This window comes from Myiozetetes cayanensis, unplaced genomic scaffold (assembly GCF_022539395.1).
Source record: "Myiozetetes cayanensis isolate MyiCay16 unplaced genomic scaffold, myiCay2020 scf1, whole genome shotgun sequence".
NCBI classification, from domain to species: Eukaryota; Metazoa; Chordata; class Aves; order Passeriformes; family Tyrannidae; genus Myiozetetes; species Myiozetetes cayanensis.
In genome coordinates this window covers 130,300,033-130,323,018 of record NW_026086604.1, presented here as the reverse complement: position 1 = coordinate 130,323,018, position 22,986 = coordinate 130,300,033, and the positions used below count along the sequence as shown (strand labels likewise).

Genomic DNA, 22,986 nt, shown 5'->3' with positions numbered 1-22,986 from the left:
CTTTAAAGGTAATGCCAGTAATTTTAGCAGTAACAAAGAACATACTGAATTGCAGACTTGAGGAATTACCAGGTAGTTTGCAGATTGTCCTTAGGGCTCTGACTCTTACACTATTGCGTATTTTCCACATGCCATAGGAATTATTAGCTGGAATTGTTCTTGGCCACAAGTGGAAAAATTGCTCTTCTTTGACTATCTACATATACTCCTTTAAACCTTTCTTCTTATTCTAGTTGCTTCTCCTGCCACAATTACCCACAGTGGGAAGATGTGGGCAGATAGATTTTTTTTTTCTGCTTTTTTCAGGGCTGTCATTCTTATGTGCAGTGTATGAATTTCCTGTGAGTTCAGATGAGGCTGTAACTGCTTTTCCCGAGCAGTGCCGGGAATGTGTGGTGTTTGGTGTCGCCAGCTGGGTGGCGGTGTGCCGGTGCGGTTGGTACCAGGATCCTCACGGCCTTACTTTGGCTGATAAACCATCCTTAGTTTGGGCCTGACTCTTTTTTAAAGGCTCTGGTTTTCTATCTGTTTGAAAATTTGAGTGGTTTGTAAAATGCTTTTCCAAAAAAGAGAAACTGACTATGCAAGAGGCATACTTATTAATTTTCCGACATGATCTGTGGTGTTATCAGATCTCTTCCAGGGATCTTTTCTGTTTGTGGGGTGAGGCTGTTCACAAGATGAACTTTGATTTTGGGCAGCTGGTCTCCTTTTTTTTTTTGCTCATAAGTCATCCAGAAGTGATTTTTGCTTTTCTGTCTGTCTTCTCTGTGTACTAATTCTGAAGGAGGTATGAGTAGACACCAATGACTACAAGATGAAGTTAACCTAGTAGCTTCCAGACACACTGTCAACTGAACTACTAAATATTCAGGATATTCACACTCTGTGGCTACTGTTGTAGCCAAAATCCCAGCTCTTTCCTTATCAGTCAGAGTTCTCATGTAGTTATCTGTCGAGGAACAAAGTACTTGATAATAGAATCCTAGGATTTTTTTTAGTAATTTTCTGAATATTAAACACTATTTATATATGGCTTTGCTGTTCTGTTCCAAGTGTTGGTTCCTAAATCTGAAACCTTTGTTTAGCAGAGTGAACCTTACACTGATTTTTGTTTTAGAGAAATACATGTGATATTTTTAAGAAACATATGTGATGTGTAAAATTATTTCTTAAAAGTGCTATTGCTTACTTTTGCCACTTGTTTCTTGTCACTGCACGTATAAATGTACTATTTCTGTACGATAGCTGTTCCCTAGTTTGGAGGATCCTTCACTAGTTTTTTTCAGTTGGGCTATAGCTCTCTTGCCCTCTGCTCAAAGGAAGGTTTAATTTCCTCAGTGTATGACAATTTATAGCAACACACCTATAAGTCAGTGAGATAATGGTCAGTGTTCTGCAAAGTGTTTTTATGAACCCCTGAATGTTTTAATTCCAAGCAAATCTGAAGATAATCCATGAAAGCAGTTTCAGATCAAAGAATTCTGCACTGCAAGAGCATTTTAATATGTATAGCTGACACTCTAAGGAAGGAGTTGTACTTCCAGGCCACAAAGGTAGTGAACAAGACTGTGTTTGTAAGTTTTTTGGGTTTTGATTTTCAGAGTTGGATGAATTTTTTTTCACTTAACAGTAGCGGAAAAAGTTAAACCACTACTGTAATAACTGTTCTGCACTGTTGCAAAATTCAGTAGGCTTGGAGTTGGTGAAGGGAGCATGGTATACCGTGCCTAGTGCTGTGAGTTACAATGAAATGCAGAGTTGATTTCTTACAGTCCAGAATTTTTTTTGAATTTAGAATGGTTTCTTACCTTTGCTATTGTCCTGAGGCTTTAGCTCATGGATAAAGACTTCATAGTTTTATGCTGTTCTACATGAATGATCAGTGTTAAAAAATAAAGTTGCAACTTAGTGTTTTAGAGGGAAGTTTCAAATGCAAAAGTCAGTGTTCACTGGAAAAAAAGGAAATCCAGATCTTGTTAAATTGATGATGATATGTGTTTCCAGGTATGTGTTGCTCTTGTTTAGGCAATGTTTGGGGACGTAGCAAAGCTGTTCCAAGCAGACAGTACTTGGAACTGTTGAGATGATATATATGTAAGCCCAGAGCTTCTTCCAAATCCTTATAATTAGTTTCAAAGCTTGAATTTTTAAGTACTTTCTCCTTCTTTATTAGAGAGCCTCAAATAAGGCTCTGTAAGTGCTCTTTCAATCAGTAATACATAAATATTTGAGCTATTCCTGACAGCTGTGTGTGTGTTTGAGAGCTCTATGATACATTAAGTGGAAGTCAGTACAGAAAATCAAATTAGTTTTCCTACTAACAAAATTATTTTTTGCAAAATTATGTTTTATTACTCAGAATGTGAAATGTTTAGATAAATATGGCCAAGGAACTCTTAAGGAAAAAAAAAAGGAGGGAGGAAGAAAAATATATATGTGCATATATATGGGATTTTTTTTCCTCTTCAAGATAGCTGTTTTACTTAGGTTTTTCTGAGAATAATTGTGGTGTAACTTGAAAGTACTTCATTTCCTACTAATTCCAAAAATTTTGAAAAGTGGCTGTCAACAGTAAGCTTTTAAAACCATGAGTTTGGCTCATACTTTATAGAGAGGGAAATTAGTAAACCTTTATAATTTTGGTTATACCTTAATGATTTGCCATTGTTATTAAAACTGCATGCTTTAAAGTTATTACTTGACTAATTTTAAAAGTAAGAAAAAAATGGGTTAAAATAAGATTTGCAGATTTTTCTTGAATAAATATTGTGGTTTGTTTTGAACAGAACTTCTTGGCATACACAAACAGGCAACAGTAGGCTTTTTGACGTTGATGGAATCTCTGAGATATTGTAAGGTAAGCTGTTTCTACATAATTTGAAAATTTTCTTTCATTAAGGTGTTGTGGGCTTTTTTTTAACAGTATTACTGAAAGCTGTACAGTTTGAGATCTTTCAAATTATGTTCAAATTAAAACTGAGACTAATATATTAAAATAGTAGATATATAATAAAATTGTCAAATGCATCTTATTGAGTAAATGTGGTTTGATGCTACTTAAATTAGAACTTTATTGTAGCTAGTTAGAAGCTTATATTTTTAGTAAAATAACTCATAATGCATGTTATGTAGATGGTTATAAAACTGTGAGGTCCCAAAGTGGCTTGCTGTTGTAAATGTGTTTATCTCTGAACATCTGAAAGTAAGTGATATGGACACCGTAGTCCATATTGTTTCTTCCTGTTGTGACACAGAATCTCTTGATTCCAGGTTCTTATTTGAGAAATTTTGTGCCTTACTGTTGTGGTTTAACCCCAGCCAGTAGCCAAGCACCACTCACACACTCCCCCACCAGTGGGATTAGGGGCAGAATCAGAAGGGTAAAATGTAGAAAACTCAAGCGTTGAGAAAAAGACAGTTTAATAGGGAAAGCAAAGGCTGCACACAAGCAAAGCAAAACAAGGAATAAATTTACTGCTTCCCATGGGCAGGCAGCCATTCCCAGGAGAAGAGAGTTCTGTCTCACATAATGGTTTCTCAGGAAGACAAACAGCCTCATTCCAAACGTCCCCACTTCCTCCTCCTTCCCTCCCACTCTATATACTGAGCATGATGTCATATAGTGTGGAATATCCCTTTAGTTGGTTTGGGTCACCTGTCCCAGCTGGGTCTCCTCTCAGCTTCACGTGTAGCCCCAACTTCCTTGCCAGTGTGGCAGTACAGAGAGCAGAAAAGGCCTTGGCTCTGTGTAATCCCTGCTCAGCAATAACTAAACAACCCTGTGTTCAGCACAAATCCAAAACATAGCCCCATACTAACCACTGTGAAGAAAATTAACTCTATTCCGTTCCAAACCAGCACATTCCACCCCTTATTCCATACCATTTACATCATGGCCAGGTCCCACACTATTCAATACCACCTCATTAACCAGCATGCCCCTTCCCATCCTTTGATATAATTCACAGTTGTCATTCCCTTAGTCTGTGGATCACCCCTGCTAAATGTCCACAGAATGTCCTTTGAGTTCTTTTAGTCCATAACATTGGGTTCCATCTGTTGTGGTGTTCACACTGGACAGGAGAGGTGGTGTCCTGCATGGAATTGATGGGCACCAAAGCCAGCTCAGGTCAGGTCACTGCTGGACTCCAGCTGCTTCTTGTAAGGGTTCTCCTCCATTGGTTCAGGTGGTTCCTGTTATAGTAATCCCTGTAGCATACAACTCAAATAATGGCTTACAACAATTGAGAGGTTTGAATCTCCACCCCTGGTCCCTTGGGCCAGGTTATAGGGTTTGATACTGCAGTGAATTCTGCCCTTTGTTCCCAGAATGGCTGCAACAGGGGTCTCCTCCTGTAGTCCACCATTAGTAAAGCCCACACTGTAGTGCTCCATGGGCTGCAGGGGACAGCTGTTTCACCGTGATCTGCAGGGGAATCTCTGCTTCTCCTGCTCCAGCGTGGGGTCCCACCCATGGGAGACAGTTCTCCTTGAACTTCTACAATGTGCATCCTTCCCACTGGCTGCAGTTCTTCACAAACTGCTCCAACATGGGTCCCTTGTGCAGTCACAGGTCCTGGTTGTTTTACAGTAACTGCTTATGAAACAGTATGAGTACACTTTTTTTCAAAAGACTTTTTGGTTATTCTTTGCTTCCTTTCCAATCTCTATTGAATTCCTTTAGCTTAGCTCAGGGTTAAAGAGGTTAATGTAGTTGGCAGAATGTTGGTGTATTGACTGTAACTAGCTGTCCCTTCATTTATTAAGTAAATGTCAATTCAGAATTGACTCATCCAAAACCAGCTAATAAGTCAAGTGGATTTCTACCTCATTTAGCATCTGATTATAGTACTGCTAAGCACAGGAGTAGTGTGCAGTGTTTGGAGCATGTCTCCAAGGTAGAAGTAAAGGATATCATTATTGCCACAGTCTCGCTGATGTCTTATATATGTCACTGTTAATTATCCTAAGCTTGTTTTCCAAGTCAAACAGCAATCAGTGATCAACATTAGAACATAAATATTTTACACAGTTACGCCGTTTTATTGAACATATTATATTAGTTGCTAGAGCAGTTGTGATTCCACTAACTGAATTTTCATTAACTTGGTCACTAACATTGGTGACTTTTCTCGGTTTGCGTTGTGTTTCTGATTTTGTTGTACCTTTTTAGGTTGGCTCCTATTTGAAGTCTCCAAAATTTCCTATTTGGATACTTGGCAGTGAAACGCACCTCACAGTCTTCTTTGCCAAGGTATGTTAGATGTGGTTTTTGGTAACCTCAGGCAGATAAACACCACATAAATTCAAAGTACGGATCTTACTACCACGGGAGTTTCATGTGGCTTTAATGTAAAAATATAGTCACCAAACCTTTCAATTAAGCCTTCCCTTGAAGGTAAAGTTGTTCACATAATTTACCAATACCTCATAAATTTAAGTGAAGTCTTTTGGTTTTAGCTTAATTTATTGGGCTGGGGTGAGGGTATGCTTTAGAACACCATGCTTGGGATAAGTACTATCTTAAATTTCTACAGTGCAAGAGAGATATAAAAAGAAGGTAGATAGTGTAGGTGACTTCAGTAGTTTAATCTTCCTGACACAATTTGTAATCTATAATGGTAGTTGGTTGTACTAGATTAAAAATAGATATTAGGACTGTTATGATAATTACTTATATTTACTCTGTCAGGTATGTACTCTAATCTGTGAGACATCTTTTTGAGAGGACCTCTCAGTTTAAAATCTTAGAGCAGATTTTCTGAGGAGACAAATTCTGTTTCTTTATTGGACAACTGCAAGTTGTTTTCCCTACATTTTATTTTTATAGAACAGTTGTTTCTGATTAAATTTTATTGAAACTTCGAATGATACTTACTAGTGTATTTATTAGCACTTATTAGGAATTAACTTTCCTGTACTTAATATCTTAAAAATTAATTAATATTTTAGGTATAAATCTTAAAAATAGGTACTAGAACATATGTCAAAGATGAAGCTATAAATTCTTGAGCTGTTGAATTTCCTTAAGTAAAACATTTGCCCAATCTTTAAAAAGACAACAAAAATGCTAAGATTTTTCTTACTAAAAAACAAACCCTCACAATACATTGGAAGCTTCTGTGTAGTACTATTTATTTACCTTAAATTAAAACTTAAATTTAAACTTAAATTAAAAAAAAAATCCTTAAAATTAATTAGCCAGTGTTGCACACTGACTGTGTTTTGCAAATTCTGTGTCTGATAAATACTGTTTCCCACTCCACGGAAACAGAAAAATCATTATTTTGCTTTGAATGCCTGTTTTCTGCTTTGCTCTCTCCCCAAACAGTCTTTCCCAGGAAAGCTTTTTTATTTCAATTTTGAAATTTTATCCGTAGTTTTTCTGAATTACACCATCGAAGTCAGTACCCTGTCATATAGACAGCAGCCTGATGCAAATAGGTATAATTACTCTGTTATACCAGTCTAATGTACCTGTCACAAATGTTATTACACCTAATGTTTAGTGTATACAGCAGCCATTTCCAGGTAGAAATCCATTTCTAATGCTTCCTTTTAGGATGTTGAGAGCTGTTTGCTGGGCTTAAAGTAACTGGATATCAATATCTGGTGTCTCTAATTGGTTTTCCTTTGTTCACTGAACTCCACTTAGGCTGTGGAAAACTTCAGCCTGTGGTTAGTATCTTAGGAACTAAAAAGCAGAATAAGGAATTGACATGGTCTTGGCAAAGAATTCCCTAGGGTTTTTTTTTTTTGTTATTATTAAACAAAGCAGGAGCTGAAGATGTGTAAAAGCTCTTGAGTCCTTGAGTTTGTGTGTCTGACTCACCCTTTCTAAAGGAGTGGTTGTTGAGCATTTCAGGTGGAGCAGAAATGTTGGCTACAGTGGATATGTGAGTCACGTTGACAATCCATTATTGTATCAATTGAAACTATGTGCCAAAAATGACAGGAAGAAACTTGAATTCATTGCCAATGGCTAGTCAGCAAGTTATTAAAATAGCGTGTGTAGTTGTGTAGATGGTGTTTGATACTGAGGATGTAGATTCTAGTTTGATGGTGAGTTTGATTGCATGAGAAAGAAATTTTCAGAATGGAAAGAGAAAAATGAACTGTGGAGCCAAAACCAGTGCTGATTAAGCTTAAAAAAAAAAGCACATAAGCTTTAATTCTTTCAAACTGCATATGTTTTACAGGAGCCTAAACCTTTATGCTTAAGTAGAAGAATGTTAGGCAATTATTAAGCATAATAGTAGTTACTTTTGTCATTGGCTGAGTAATTGGGTCTAGAAATCTAGAAATAGCAATCTTCCTAGGCTGCTGTCACTATGGACAAGTAGCATGGGAAAAGTAGGGAACAGGACAATCTTCACTGCTATCCCAGGGACTTTTCATGAGCATGGAGGTTTAATAAGCAAAAGGTTTTTCTCAGATTCTGCATAGTACCCTACTTAAAAAAGCTGGCTGCTGTTCTTTAATACTCAGATGTTTCACTCAGATTTTTTACATTTGATGAATGATGAACATTGTTCTCCTACCAGTGGAATGAATGATAAACCACCTTTTCTATCTATTTTGATTTAAGTGCTGTAGACATCTATTGCTGACTGCCAGAATATATTTGTACTACTTCAGACATGGACCATTCCTCTGTAACTGACTGTGAGAAATGTTTTTCAGTCATACTTTCTAAAAAAATTAAATCTGTTCATAACTGTCATTCTAAAACTTTCTATATTTTCAATGGATTGTAATAAGTGAGCAAAATGAAGCACAGTATCTTTGGGCTGAAGGTCACACTTACAGCTTAAAGTGAAAAAAAATTAACTGAAGTATGTTATTTGGCTTAAGTTCTCTTGTAACTGCTGCTGCATGAAATAGCCTTAAATGGAGACAGTTGAGTCATGTCCTAGTTTTAACAGAAGTCTGCAGTGGGTCAGCAGTTTCTCCTGTTACTAAGAGAATAAATTTTATTCTATCTGCATGGTCTTCATCTCCATATCTTGATTGTTGTAGCATTTCTGTACATACCAGAGTTATGAACCTCATTTTACTGCAAAGAATTGGATGTAGAGAGAAATAACAAGAAATAATTTCTTCCTTAAAAGTGCAATTTTGATTGAAGCACATTTTATTGAAGAGAATATCAACAGTTTTGCTACCTGGCACTTAGTTGACCTGTCATCAGCCAAATGATTTTTTGTAGTTAGATCTTGTGGAAAGAAAATAGAATCTGGAAACGTTTCTAAGGCTGACTGTCTTGGGCAAAAGTACTACAGCTTGTTCTGTTGATGAGTATGTTATTAAGTCAGAAAGGCCATGTGAACATCTGTATTACCTAAGTAGTTCTTCAGAACTCTGGTACTTATATGTGTCATAATAGAGCAGGGAAAACTTATGTCAATAATTGGGAGGGCAGACAAATCCTAGCAATTAGTAATTAATTATTAAGTAACTAGTACAATCATATTTTCTTTCAATTACAACTGTGTGTATATAAGGTCAGAAAGTTGCTTAATGCTCAGCAGTCCAATTTAACATTTTCTGAAAAATTAAGCATGGCTATTAGTCTTAGTGGTCATGGACTCTGCGTTTTGCAACAAGGTAGAGTTTCCCTGTAAGGACGAGTATGCAGGTTCTTCATAGGCAACTAAATCAAAACAGCCATCACTTCTGTCTCTCTCGCCCTCCCTTCCTTTCAGAGAATAGGGAAGCTTTCAAATGGCCTCAGTGCAACAAAAGCAGACAAGGAACCTTTCAATCTGACATGCTGAGGCAGACGGTATGAAGGTAGATACATGGTATTGTAAATGTCCTCTAAAAATCAGCTTTAAGGTTACAGGTGTTTATTTTTTGTCTTTACTGTAGGGAAGAGGAGAGAGAAGTGCGGTAGCTCTACTTAGAGCTGTGATGTTCTGGATGAAATGCTGTATGGGCAGTTCTTAATTTTTATGATATTCATAACATAGGAAGTTATGACAAGCTGAGACTATTCAGAACTTTGAGGAGTGTCCAAGTGTGGTCAGACTCTGTATAAAAGAATACCAACAGGTTGAAATGTTACGCAGAGTATAATATGAAAATGTTCCAGTGCAAACAATAGGAAGAACAGCACCAAGGTAACAGCTGCTTTCTAAATGCTGTCTGCTGACATGCAAATCCACATGGTCTGGAAGTTTGAATTCAAACTCTTTGAAAGTGAAAAGAGAGCAATGGAATGAATGTCTGGTGATTGAAACTGTCTGTGGGGACATGTGAGCTGTGTAAGTTTTAAAAAAATTCCCTTAGCTCGTGTCTAGGTTTTGGAGCACACAGGCCACAACAGAACTGGCTATCCATTTTCAGTTATGGCACTGTTGCATTTCTAGACTTGAAAAATCAGATGTGAGGAAACTCCTGGCTGAGATATCTGAAAAGTTACAAATTACTACTTTAGAAGGAAAATGTCCCTGCTCTGGTCTATTGGAACTGTACTGGTTTCGGATTACATTTTTAAATTTTTCTAACTTTGATCACTGTTCTACATATTCTCAGGGCCTTTCTTCTGCATCCTTGATAGTATTGTCTCTCAGAAGAAAGAGCACTCACTTTTCCTCCTGAACACTTTTTTCAATCAGAGCTCAGCTGAGGAGCACCTCAGCAAATGCTGACACTGCTATAGGAGAGCCAAAATTTGGGTCAGCGGTGTTTACCAGAACTGGACTAAAGGGGAGTGTTATTTGGTACAACATTTAAGTCAGAACACCAACAGAGGTGATCAATGGCTGGGAAAGAAAACAAGGTGTATGTGTAAAAATTCAAGCATTACTAGTATGTGTTAACAACTCTGGTCTGTACAAAAGTAACTTACATGTACCCTTTAATTTAGGAACTCTTCTGCTTTGCAAGGTAGTGAAAAATACCTATGCATTTCCTATTGTTTTTTACTCCCATGACCAGTAAATGCAGGTAATCAAATTTTGAAAAGTATGTCTTCATCAGAGAAGAAATTAAAATCACAGCTTGAAGACCCCTCTTCAGGAAATAGTTAGAGAGCATGTTCATGCAGAGTCTTTAGTTTTGAGAAGTAAGAGGAATTGGTTCTGATTGGAACAGTCTGGACATTTAAGGGAAAGGATATAGATGAGGCAACTGCAGAAATAATTTCTAGGCTAAAGTAGTGGTTTATATTTTCTGTGTGCTGATTAAGAGCAGGGAGACAAATGCTGCTCTGTTCTTGACAATAGCTCTCACCTGACTAAATCAGCAGTGACTCTTCAAATATTTCTGTTGACTGTTAATTTAAAAGCTTTACTCAGGAAGAGACCCCTATTTAAAATGAGTGTTGAAGGAGGGTGGTTCCCATGAGAACTGTGGGCTCCCAAAGGGAACTGAAGTTACTCTACTGGTTGGTTTACGCTTCATAGTGTAAATGCTATTGCTAAATTAATTTAAGTTGTTCTGAATAACGCAGTCATTCATAAGGGTTTCTTTGTCCAAATGAGTTTCGTAGCAGAAAGGCCAACTCTGAGGTCTCACAGTTGGCAAGGGGCACCTCAAAATAAAATACTTCTGAAAGGTGTCTACCCTATTCTAGCTTTGTGAGATCACAGAGCTTAACTTTTTCTGCTCTTGTGAGTCTACTCCAGTTTTACTTGTGATGAATTTGTCCTGCTACAGACATGTGGTCCTTTTTATGAACATGCACTTCTGGACAGTTTATTAATTGATTAGGAGGTTTTCTGTGGGAGAATTTTTGCTTTTTTCATTCATGTCAGTGGTTTTCACACCAGCATTATCAAGCATTATTCTAGATGTTGTCTAGATTTTTCATTGTATTAAAAGAGACTACATATGATGCATCAGTGTGTGGTGGCATATTTGTTTCTAATGAAACCAGTTCATTATATCAATTTATCCAAAGTCATTGTGGTTTTATCTTCTCTGAAGGTAACAAATCTGGAGTATTGTAATTTCTTATGAAGTCTCTGTATATTTTTTTTTTTTGTTTAAATTTTTAATTAGAAATGTACTTTTGGTTCTAAGTGGAGGTGGCTTTCATGAGAAACTCTTGCCATCATATGATTTTTGGCTTTGCTCAGAAGAAATATTTGTTTCCTTTTATTTTCCCATTTGTCATGTTGTTTGAATGAGTAGCCAACTTTGATAGCTGCTTGGAAATGTCAAATCTCCGTGTATGCTCATAGTTTTTGATGGTCTGTACTTCAGCTTTACTAAAAGAATTTTTAAATAGTGGAGAAAGCAAAGCTCCTCTGAGCGGCTATACCAGCTTTGTACAGAACATAATCATTTTCACGTCTTGCACAAAGTTAGGGAAAGAGGAAAAAAGGTTGTGAAGACCCAGGTACGCCATCTCCAGTCCAAGAGATAAAGAACTAATTCTGGGTTTGCTGCCTCTCTGACATCCACTCAGACCTACAAAGTGTCTTTGAGAACTCTGGACTTCCAAGAAGAGCAGAGATAATCAGAGGATAACAGAAGGATGGAGTGGGAAGATTGAGGTGTATGCCCCTGGTAGGCAGGTGGGGCTGTTCTGCAGAGCTAAGGGTAGGGCTCACAGATCACTGTCCATAAGAAATTCTGTAATGCAGATTTACAGAGGCCAAGTAATGTTCTAATGCTATGATTACTACACTGTGATTATGACATACATTATTACATCTTAAATCAGAGAGTCACGAGACCATACTAAAGTTTCCAGCATTTATAGTGGACCTGACTTAGATTTTCATGGTTTTAGGGGTGATGATCACTCTTTCTTCCAGAGTCAAGCAGAACTCTAGTTGCTCAGGATTTTTGGATATTTCAGGTATTATTAGAAGGATGAGTGGGATATGAGTTCCTTTCGCATTGTTACAAAGAGACCTTGAACTGGAGATACAGATGTACAGATTTTATTTAAGTTTTAGCCTAGTATAATTGCTAAAAATATTGAGCTAGGAAGAGAAAGCCATAACCATGGAATCTAATATCACGTGACTGACTTTTATCAAGACACGAGTGCAATCGTATACCTGTAGATGTTGAGGAAGTTGCATGTGAAAAGTATTAAAGAGCACTTTGGTGGTCTTCCAATTCCTGAGGTTAGGTAAAGAACTTGATGTCTTTGAATACTAGAGAAATGAATCTTTGGGCACTGGTGGGTGTTTTGACAATTTGTGGCAAAACTCTGAAGCGAGAACATCTAGGAATTAGGCCCAGGTTGTATTGCTCTTGTCAGAAGTTCTGTGCATCCCATAATAATGAGTAACAATTATGAGAACTTGCTGTTCAGATCATAAAGAGGTAACTCAAACATGAGGTTTTGCATTGTTTGTTTTTAGACACAGAAATTTTAGTGTAGAGATCATTAAACTGAGAGACACAAGACTCTGCATGTTAATCTAACCAATTATTTGGGGTTCACCATCTTAAAAGAATTTTATTTGCTGTGTTTACCCCCATTGTCTGACTAATTTCAGCTATTTAGTCATATCTATATGTTCTCAACAGTTTTAGAAAATTTTTAACTTTCATCCCATTATATACGGGTTTCACAGTGATCATTTAAGGGCATTTTTCATGGTTGGGTGATACAGACCATGAAATGTAATTGTATGTGCCCCTAAGCAAATAAGCAGATTACTTCCTTTTGGGAAAAAACTTCTCATCCATCTGTTTTCTTTCAGAGATGGAGGTTCATTTTTTATATATGAAGTAGCGGAGAGTAGGTCTGTTTGGACACCACTTGTCATGTGTTTGTTTGAGTTGTTCCAATTTTTGTGTCACTGGAAAGAATTCACCCTGAAATGTTACACATTTTGATACTGTTCTGTGCCCAGGTAGATGAGAACATCTTTGTACTGATTCGGGATGTGCAGTTTCAAAGCCTGGATGAAAACTTGTAGAATGGGTTGTGGGGAATAGTTCTAGCAGTTCCAAACAATCCACTGTTTTTAGGTTATAAAAATTCAAAATAAAACACTACCACTTGTTGAATGAAATACCCTTTGAAATGAAGGAAGGAAGGAGGCCTGAAAGAAGGAAGGATAGAAAGCCAGGGTAATGCAAGAACCTTTTCTAGATCCACAAATGAAAAATTAAGGAATTATCCACAAATAAGCTAAGCTCTCAGTTTAGTATCTTGTAGGAGCACTTCTGAATTAGAAAACTTAGAAAGAAAATATGCCTAAGTAATGACCATGAATATCACATTAAACATTTTTAGGAGAATGTCTCCTTCATCATTTTAAGCCTGTTCTAAATACAGTTAGAATGAAAAGTCATTCTAGAGGTCATCTATCAATTCACATTTCCAACTTCCTAATTCCCTTCCAAGTGTGTGCTCTGTTGACCTTCCCTTTGCTGAATATGCAGTTCAGTTAGTTAAAAACCACATTTTTGTCTGATTTTTAAAGATTGTGTGTGAACATACTTGAGATTAATGTACAGTCATCTCCATGAGACAGTATTTAGACAATAAACAGCCCAAGTTGTGGAAAAGGCACCAGAGCCATATAGAAATGGTGGATCACTTACTCCCCGTTCATAGGCAGCACTGTCCTGAGGAATACTTTTTCTTTTTCCTCATATTAGAATGTATGATTTTCATATGTAAACTGAAATTGGGGATTGGAAGGTAACAGATTGGGTCCTACCCCATAGGAGTACTTATTAGCATCGAGAAGGAATTGCAGCCTCCTATTTCTGAAAGGATGAGGGTATGAACAATATGTTTGCATGTATGGTAGCCTATCAAGTGAAAGACTGATTTTTAAAGAAATACATTTTAGTTGTTTCATTCTTTTTCATAGAATATGCAGAGTGGCTTGCAAATAGTAAATATATCAAAGAAATTGCTAAATGCAATAATTTATAAGTCACTGTATCAAGTAAACTCTGAAAGTAAAAGTATTGCATAGAAACAAAGGCTGAGAACTTGTATCATTCTGTATCCCTTTTAGGTGTGAAACCAATGTTGGTTCCAGCTATATTTGATACAATAGCGAAGACATTGGGCCTGAGTCATCACATGACGGGTAGATATTCTGTTTTTGAAATTTGGAGGAAGGACGTACTGGCTCATTGTTAAAATACAATTAAAAATTGGTAGAGTTTTTAATAGTATTGTAGTATTTAAATATCAATCAAATTGATATTTAAAGAAATGTTGTATAAAAAAAGTATTTGTAATTCGAAATCAAGTGAAAAACAGAATACTTATGGCTTTTTCCTCCATCATTTCGTTCTTCCATTAGTCAGGTGCTCTGACCTTTCCAGGTGCAAGTCCCACTTAATTCTGACACAATTATTTTATTTTCAGCTACATAAAATAGCAAAGTATTGTTTATGGTGTTGCTGGGGTAGCAAGGCAGTAGGATACAGCCATCCACAGAGAACTCGCCTGAAGTTTCCTCAAAGCACCTTTTGTAATACGATGTCCTCTTGTATGTTGTGTTACTTTTTTTTCCTGCTGGGACACCAAGCATATCCACCTCACTTAATGCATTAACATCTACCACTCGATTCTGCATTTGGCACGTGTTATGTTTGCAGTCTGCTGGCAATGTTCTGAAATTAGGTATTGTTTATAGATGTGTCTTTGAATAATTGTTTTACAGTGACCTTCCTCTGGTGGGTCACTGTTACGGAATATTACATGGCACAACTTGGAATCCTTCCAGTGTCTGATAGTGAACGGGTTAGTGGTTAGTTCACAGTAGATCTTGTCCTGAAAAATAAAGCTCTTCTTCGTAAGCCCTTTTCTCATTTGGATGTTTATGTCTTGGCTTTTTAGTGTTCAGAATTATTTTACACTACGCTTTAGCTTTCTGCCTGTATTTGGATACATCTCAAATTTCCCCAAAATAATAATACTCTCCCTTTTTATTTGAGCCCTCTGGATAGTGGAGGAGGTATTATTACATCCTAACCAATTTGTAGTTTGTCCAGTATTCATGAGTAGGTGGAGGGGAGAGGCATGAACTTCTCGTTGATTCCCTCGAAGGCCTTCTAAAGTCTTAGACCAAAAGCTTTGACTTCGATAAATTTAATGCATTTTCATTTCCTGCTGGTTTACAAGTCATTGAATGGTACACAAACAGTTAGGAAGAGAAAGACATTAGCTTAATAGTTAATCTTGCAACAAGTGAAAAATGGAAAGAGGAGTGTTAGTTTTATGCCGTAGAACACTCCTTTCCAGAAATTCTGTAAATGCAATGGTATGCTCCAGTGTTCATATCAGGCTTTGGTGTGATGATGTATTTATGAAGGAGATAAGGCAGAGGTCAAAGATGCTGTTCTAGTCATAAGATGCAATCTCAGCAAATTGAGAGGGAAAAAAGCTGAGTTTTGTTTCTCTTTTTTTTTTTTTTGTCTCCCAACAAGTGTTTGTACGCATGGATGTCAGTCAAAGTTTCTAAACCAATCCAGGTCAGAATAAACCAATTTAGGACAGAAAATAGTGCATTTGTAGTCAGGATTATCTTCATGGAATCATTCCAGAAATGGAATTTTAAAAGAGAAATGTTATTGAGTCATTTCCACAAAAATTTTTTATAAGATCCCTAAAATCTAAACCAGTCTTCCAAATTACAGAATTTAGTATGCTTATATATAAGTATCACAATGAAGAGACTTTATAGGCAAGTAGAATGAATATTCCATGTATCTTAACTGAGATAGTACGTAGAAATCATAAACCTTGAGAGTGCCAGGCTCACACCAGTCATTCTTTGCTCTACAAGTCACCTTCCTTTTTATTTTATCTTACATTTTGATTGCAGCCTACTAACTGCAGATTATTATTACCAGATAATGATACTGGGAATACTATTTTTCCCATTTTTATTAAGACTTAGAACTGGGACTCTAGTATTCACTGTGTTACCAAACAGCAGTTCCAGTGTGTGAACTGATTACCTGCCTGTCATGTCTTCTGTTTGAAAAAATTAATCTCCGTGAGTGGCTGTGCACACATTATAAATACGTGTTCTAGATTGATTCCTCAGATTCTTTCTTCCCCTTACAGTTTTTCTTCTTGGAAAAAAAAGAAAAATTTTCTGAAGGCATTAATGTATTGCAGAACTTTGGAAATAGAGTTTTAAATATAGTTATTGAATGCCTATTAAAGATATTTTTAAGTGAAGTGTTCTTGGGATAAACAACAGGGAAATTATTTTGTGGCCATTTTCTGTCTCTCTGCATAGTTTCTATCCAAAATGTCTGAAGACCAGATGTTCTTTCTGAGCAGGGCACCATGTATCCTTGAAAGTGAAGGCTGACATTTTTTTATTCTCTGTTCAGCCTGCTTTATTCCCATGTTCCCAAACCCTACTGGGATAGATGCAGGGAACTAGAAACAGTAAATGAGACTGCCAACATAGCATGTGCTTCAATAATAAAAATATACTTTAAAATAGTAACTCTTGTGGTCCTGAAACCTTATGCCAAGTTCTGCTTTTTGCAAAACTCACAAACTGCCTGAGAAATGCGTGACATGACAGACTGAACTTGTATAGAGAATCAGTGTCAGGATACTTAAGATAATTTTATGAACAGCAGGAACCTAAATCAGTTTGGTTTGTAGCTGATGTTTGAACCACACAACCTTAATGCATATGAGAGCTGGTGAATCCCTGGGAACGTTAGGGTGAATCCATATACAACATCTGATTTAATCCTTTACAAGTACAAACACAAAGACTTTTAGTAATCAGTTTCTAACCACTTTTTAAGAAGTATTGAAAAATAAGTTTTTCATCCCTATATTGACTCTTTTCATACCAGTAGCAACATTTTTTGTGTACAGAATAACATCTTTTGACCTCTTTTGATAAGGCAGCTCTACTTTCAGGTTAGGATATGTGAATGAAGGAATTGAAAATCTAAACGTGGAATGAGGAAAAATATACAAAAAAAAAAAAAAGAGGGGTTACAAGGGTTGTCTATGGGGGTAGGAAGTTTTGAACTCTTCCTAGCAAAGGTGAAGCATATTTAGTGATATTTAAGACTTTGTCTTAATTTTCTATCTTTACTTCTCCTGTTACATACCATTAGAAGTCACATCTGAATAGTGTATTTGTTTGTGTCTAAAACTGTAGTAACCTCATTTCAATATTTAAGTGCATTTTTTTCCAGTATTGCTTTGTTTTATATAAGAGTATGAAATCTGTTTTCTCTTTGTAATCTGTGTTATGGGGAGTCCAATGCCATTTTCATTTACCAGTGGATTTCTTACACTATCCTTATATGCTTATACATTTATATGTGTACTTTAAAAATAACTGCTTCGTGTTACAGAGTGGTGCCAAAGTTTTCAGTCAAAGACATAGATAAGTTAAAAACACCTTAGTTATGGAAATACTGAAACAGTGCAGATGTACTTAGAAAAAAAGTTCAGTCACTGCCTATGTGTAGTTAAGAAAGCTCGTAATTGGTGTGAAGTGAGATGGGCTTTATTGTATAATACAGCTTTAATGAGAAAAATATCACCATTTTTATATTAATTGAAACAATGATACTGTTTTTCATAGAAGATAATTGCTCTATTCCGCTACTACTGGAATTAGCTACCTGAAATACCACAGTCAAATATGAAACTCAAAGGCAACACTGTTTTAATAATAATAAAAACTGTTTGTGAATGTTTAGTATTTTCTCCATACATGTATCAACACACGTACATATAAAAAATTCCTAAATCACTGCTTACCAGTACTAAATTACACTGGATTATGAATGTTTTGCTTCATAGAGCTCATACATTTCACATGTAAAGACATAAACTATTACTGTTAGAATAATTAACCAGACTAATAATTGTCCTTTAGAAACACTTTAGTTTTATTTAAGTTATAAAATAATCTGGTCTGTTTTCAAAAACATTTCATCATTCCTGGATTAAAGCAAACCAGAGGGTTTTTGTCATGCCAAGAGAGAATTATGTGGTTTAAGTGGGAAACTGAACACTGTAAGCTGGTTTCCAACATTAAATGCAGCTTTTAGTACTGTGAGAACTGTATTTTTGAATTTCTTCAGTATATCTTCACTGGCTTTAAACTTTGCTATCAAATGTTCCTGACATATTTGTTCATTTCCCACATCCTGATTTGAATTGCCAAATAGTATGTTAATACCACGGGTTGTATAGCAATCAGCTCGTGTCTATAGGCTGAAATGATATTAGATATGGAAATAGTATAAAATACAGATATTAACTTTTTTACATAGAAAAAAAGTAACATGATAATAGAGGCTAAAGTTAATCTTGAGTGAATAATATTGTGAAGGTTTTGGAAGTTGTAAAACATGGAATTTTCCCATTTCCAGCTTGATTCCTCTTAGGCAACAGATAATTTGAAAAGCTTCTTTCAGAATAATCTTGTGACTGGAGGGTAGTATGTAATTTAGTAATTAGATAAGAATTCCAGTAGACTTAAATTTGCTGACTCCTGGTCTGTAATTCCAGTAATGTATTTTTGCTTTCAAAACAAAGACCCTGTACTGTATTGCTGAGCAGAACAAGCTAGTAACTAAGAAAAAGGCTATATACCTAATCTTTATTGATTTACAATAATGTCTTATAATATGTCTGTCAAAGCAAGGAACATGTTGAAGAAGCTCTTATTTTTTTAATGGGTTGCCTCCTTGTAATGTTTTAAACTAAACCACCACCATCTGTGGCAATATAACTGTTAAACATGTATCACTGTACTTGGAGTTTCTCTTATTTTTTAAAAACTGCACTGCTGTGGCATTTTAAGTTGGCTGTCTCATTAAACCGTCCTCTCCCACAGGAATGGAGGATCTATTGTGGTTTCTATAACTTGAGTGTATGTTAAAAGCCCAGATTTCCAGATGGGTAGGCTGACAGGGTCTTCAGATTCCTGTTATTAATTCTTGCTCTTTGGCTTCTGTTTGCTTTTCCTCCTCAGCCTCACCTCACCTTTGGATCAAGTAGGCTCTCTTTTCTGTCAGGGTAGTATGGATGAAGGTGAAAAAGGATTTGAAAAAGTAGTCCACATGTAGCTTTTCATTCTTCCCTATTGAGAACTCTCTTCTGGTCTCAGCAAGGTACTGCAGGTCTTGTCGAGTAAATGCAGTCCTTTCGCTCTTACAAGACAGCGTGCAGCTGGTGCCAGTTTGCTTCCTTTTAACCACCTTGCTGCAAGAAACTGCTTACCATGAATGTTTCTCCTCCCACCACATCTATCCCTTGATGAACACTTGGAGATAAACTGTGTCATCTTTTCCTGGTCTGAATTACAAGGCCTGTATTTTATTTTCTGACCCCTGATAAAAACTCAGCTACTTTCGGGGTGGCATAATTCCTTTTGTGCCTCTTTCCTCTCATGTTCAAGGAAAGGATTTTCTTTGGGCATTTTCTGAATCCCAAATAGACTCATAGCCCTTCTTCAAGGCTGAGGAGGATACAGTATATGACATTTGACACGTGCCATTCTGAAGTGGCTGCAGAGTTCTTGTTCAGTGACAAATAAGTCAAGCACCTTTCCTTCAGTTCCTCTATATACAACTCTCAAAGGGGGAAAGATCTTATACTCCTTTAAGTAGTCTTTGGCTGTGTTCCAGTTGTTCAGCTTTTTTTTAATGCCTTCTCTCATAGAAGATAATATGCGGCAGAGTAATCTCATAGTCCACTGGCCAGCACAAGAAAATAATTGTTAGCAATCTATACAGGATACTCTCATCACTGCTACAACCACGGGCCAATGACTGTCCAAACTATTGGTGCAGATGATCTCCCTGAAAACAAATGGTAGTCTTGAACTAGTCTTCATTGGCAATCTGCCTGTTCAGAGCCAGACTTGTACTCCTTCAAACTGCCTTTATGTCAAATAACATGAAATGCCTTAGGACAGACTCTGCAGTTTAGGGCTCTAGGATTTGGCTTGCTTTGTTGCCATGACATAATTCTCCAACTCTGTCCCTTTGCGGACAGACCCTTTACAATAGTCTACCAAAATTGACAGTAGAATGTTGGTATTTTTAGAACAAGATACCTCAGCAATCTCAATACCTATTCAGTGGTGCCTTTCCATACCTGTTTGGTTATTTCTATGATGGTAATAATGGCCTCCCATTTCAGGTCTTAAAGACTCTCCTTTCCTTGATTTGGTAATTATCTCCTAGGAAGATCTACAATAAAGCTGTTATTTAATTTCAGGCAATGTCCAAGTTCTGTTTAAGCTTCTCCATCTTAATGAGAATCAACAACTAGATTTTATATCACTGCAAGACTTTGAACCTCTTTTTACTTCTGTAGTGATGATAGCTCTCCCACTTGTGAACTAATCCCAGCCTATGTTAAATTTTACTCTTTGGTTTACTTCTTAACCAGTCTCTACAAGTAAAACAGTATCTGACACCTTTAGGACACATAAACTCATTTGTATGTGTGGTGAGACGTATGACGCTTCTGCTCCCTGCCTCCATGTAAAGCTGCATTCAAGTCTATTCTTTCTCAGTTAAGTGGGTTATTCTATCTCAGCCTGTAAAGAGCATTTCCTGTCTTCTGGTTTGGGAGCAGGATTCCCTCACCTTTAAAAAGAAGAAACCTTGTCTGTGTCCTCTGGGATACTGGCACTGGATGTGGAGATTAATCATTGCATTTGCAATCACAGCCACAGGAGGAACTGAAACTTCACATTCTTATCTCAGAGCATTATCTAGTTTGAGATGCATTCTCATCATGTGTGAAAGACTGTGCGTCCAAAATATAATGATACAGTTACATGGTACATCTGTAGGATTGTGTTGTATCTTTTCTCTTTCGAAAGACAATCTCCAAAGGAATCTTACTGACATATAAAAATCAAATATCTTTTTGAACCAACTCCACAATGAGATGCCCTGCCTGGCATTCAGTTTCAACAGCCAGTTGTGAGACTCCATTTCCTCTGTAAAACTGAATTGGCAATGGATTCAAAAGTCAGCTGGAGAGATGGGAATCGGTTTCAGAGATTCCCATCAACCTTGTTTTCTTAGGAAACCATTTTGGAAAAGTTGATGCTTTGAAAGCCACTGATTATAGCATTGAAAAATACACACTTTTCTCTGTAATACAAGACTGGATTAAATAAACTTCAGTCCTCCAGATCTGATTAAATTGTAGCAAGTTAAAAAGTTGATAAATAATAATGTTTCTGTATTGTCTCTAGGCAAATTTTTGAGAAGAAAGTACTGCAATATGTAATTCTTCCATGTATCACTCAACAGTGGTAGTGTAGAATGTAAAGCACTGAGTATGAGTGTAGATTGCATTGTCCAGGGCTACAGGTCTTTTAGGGTACAATCTTTGTAAAAATTGCAGCCAGGATTTCCATGTGGCTTAGCCATTATGTTCTGCTTTTGATTTGTAGAATGAAAACTTCTGGTGTGTTTTCATTAAAACTTATGAAGAGTATTTTTTGCCTCTGAGGGTAAACATGGGATCTTAAAATAACTGGTACTACTGAGGAGAATAACTTTTCAAAGTAACATAAAATGACTTGTTTGTTTATCACAAAAGCCAGTGAGTGAAGCATGATTTTTGGGACATGTTGTACTTAGTATTGGAAATAATTATTGTAATTAACTGTTCATGGGATACCCTTATATGGAACTTTCAATGCATGGGTTACATCAAAATACAATTCGTAAGGCTGGGATGGGGAATACATTTTGGCACATATGGTGAAATATCAGCTTGGGCAGCTGAACTATGTTTTTGTTAGATGTTTGTCACGTTTTCAGCTTTACTACATGAAGGAGCTATGGTATTTTTTCCCCCTCGATACAAATATATGGACTAATTGAATTTTCAAAGGTTTCTGGATAATGGGAATGAATAATATACTAAGTTAGAGGTTGTATGGGATTTGTATATAAAAAATTGAAATCTTGGATTTTTAACTTTTTATAAGACTACAGTCTCAGTGAAAAGTCAGAATTATTTTGCAGATAGGAGGGGTGGGCTTTTTTGTCATCTCTCCCAAGCAAGTAACTTTTCCAAGTTTTCTTCTGAAACTACTTGCTTATAACGTCAGTAAATCACATTTAATAAACAAAAAGTGGTAATATGTAATAATTTGGATGCTTTACCATATTTAAAAATTCAATTGAAAGACAGATTTTTCAGTATTGAGAAATGCATTCAGTGACTTCATCTAGTAAGTTCTTCCTGTGTACACATATGTGAACTGAAATAACTAAGGACCTGGAGGACCTGGAAAATTAAAATGCCAATGGAAATATACACTATTTGCAATTGGACTATAAAAAAAAAATGTTGGTAGTTGCAGAAAACTTACTTTAAAAAATCCATTTTGCATTGCATGAAACTGTGGAAAGTACTACATTAACAAGATAATTTGCAGGGAGAGGAGACAACCCAAAGTCTTTATTCTTGTGTCACATTAAGATTGTATGGAAAGAACTGCATACTCGTAAAGCAAAATAGAAATATGTAGTTTACATTTCAAATTGTATGTGCAGTTGGAAGTTACTTTGGGCTGTATCCTTCCATGCTATTGGAAATTTTAAGAGTTCTCTCGTTACATTATCTCCCTGAGCTGCTAATTCATTAATAAGAACCTACCATTAAAATATCCCGTCTTTAGAGTTAAATCCTGAATATTAAAATCGCTGATCATTTTGCTGTTAATAAACTCTATATGCTATGGCATCGATTTTAAATTGAGAACTATTTGCATTACTTTACTTTAATACACTGTGATAGTGGAATCTACTCCTGCTTAGTGTGTTTTGTATTCCAAATTATTTACGAGTTGTTCATAGATTATGAAATTTTACAGTCTATGTGTGTAGCTTATATAATCACGTAAGTGTTACCCGTTATGACAGGGTGTGTGCTCAACAACTGCACAACTTCATGCATCATCTGGCATTATAAAACTAATTGAGTTGAGCTGTTATGATCTTTTTATCTGAAAGTACTTTAAAGAAGTTTAGAACATACATAAATCTGAAGATACACTGTAT

General features: G+C 36.3%; 1 protein-coding gene across 2 annotated transcripts in view; it reads left to right on the top strand.

Moving 5' to 3' along the window:
• Positions 1–22,986, top strand: part of MINDY3 (MINDY lysine 48 deubiquitinase 3) — a 54,729-nt gene that overhangs the window by 19,986 nt on the left and 11,757 nt on the right. For both annotated transcript variants that reach the window (XM_050313177.1, XM_050313185.1), the window contains exons 9-10: positions 2,790–2,860; positions 5,177–5,257. In XM_050313177.1, coding sequence (XP_050169134.1) covers positions 2,790–2,860; positions 5,177–5,257 — 152 coding nt within the window. The remainder of the gene's footprint in view (positions 1–2,789; positions 2,861–5,176; positions 5,258–22,986) is intronic.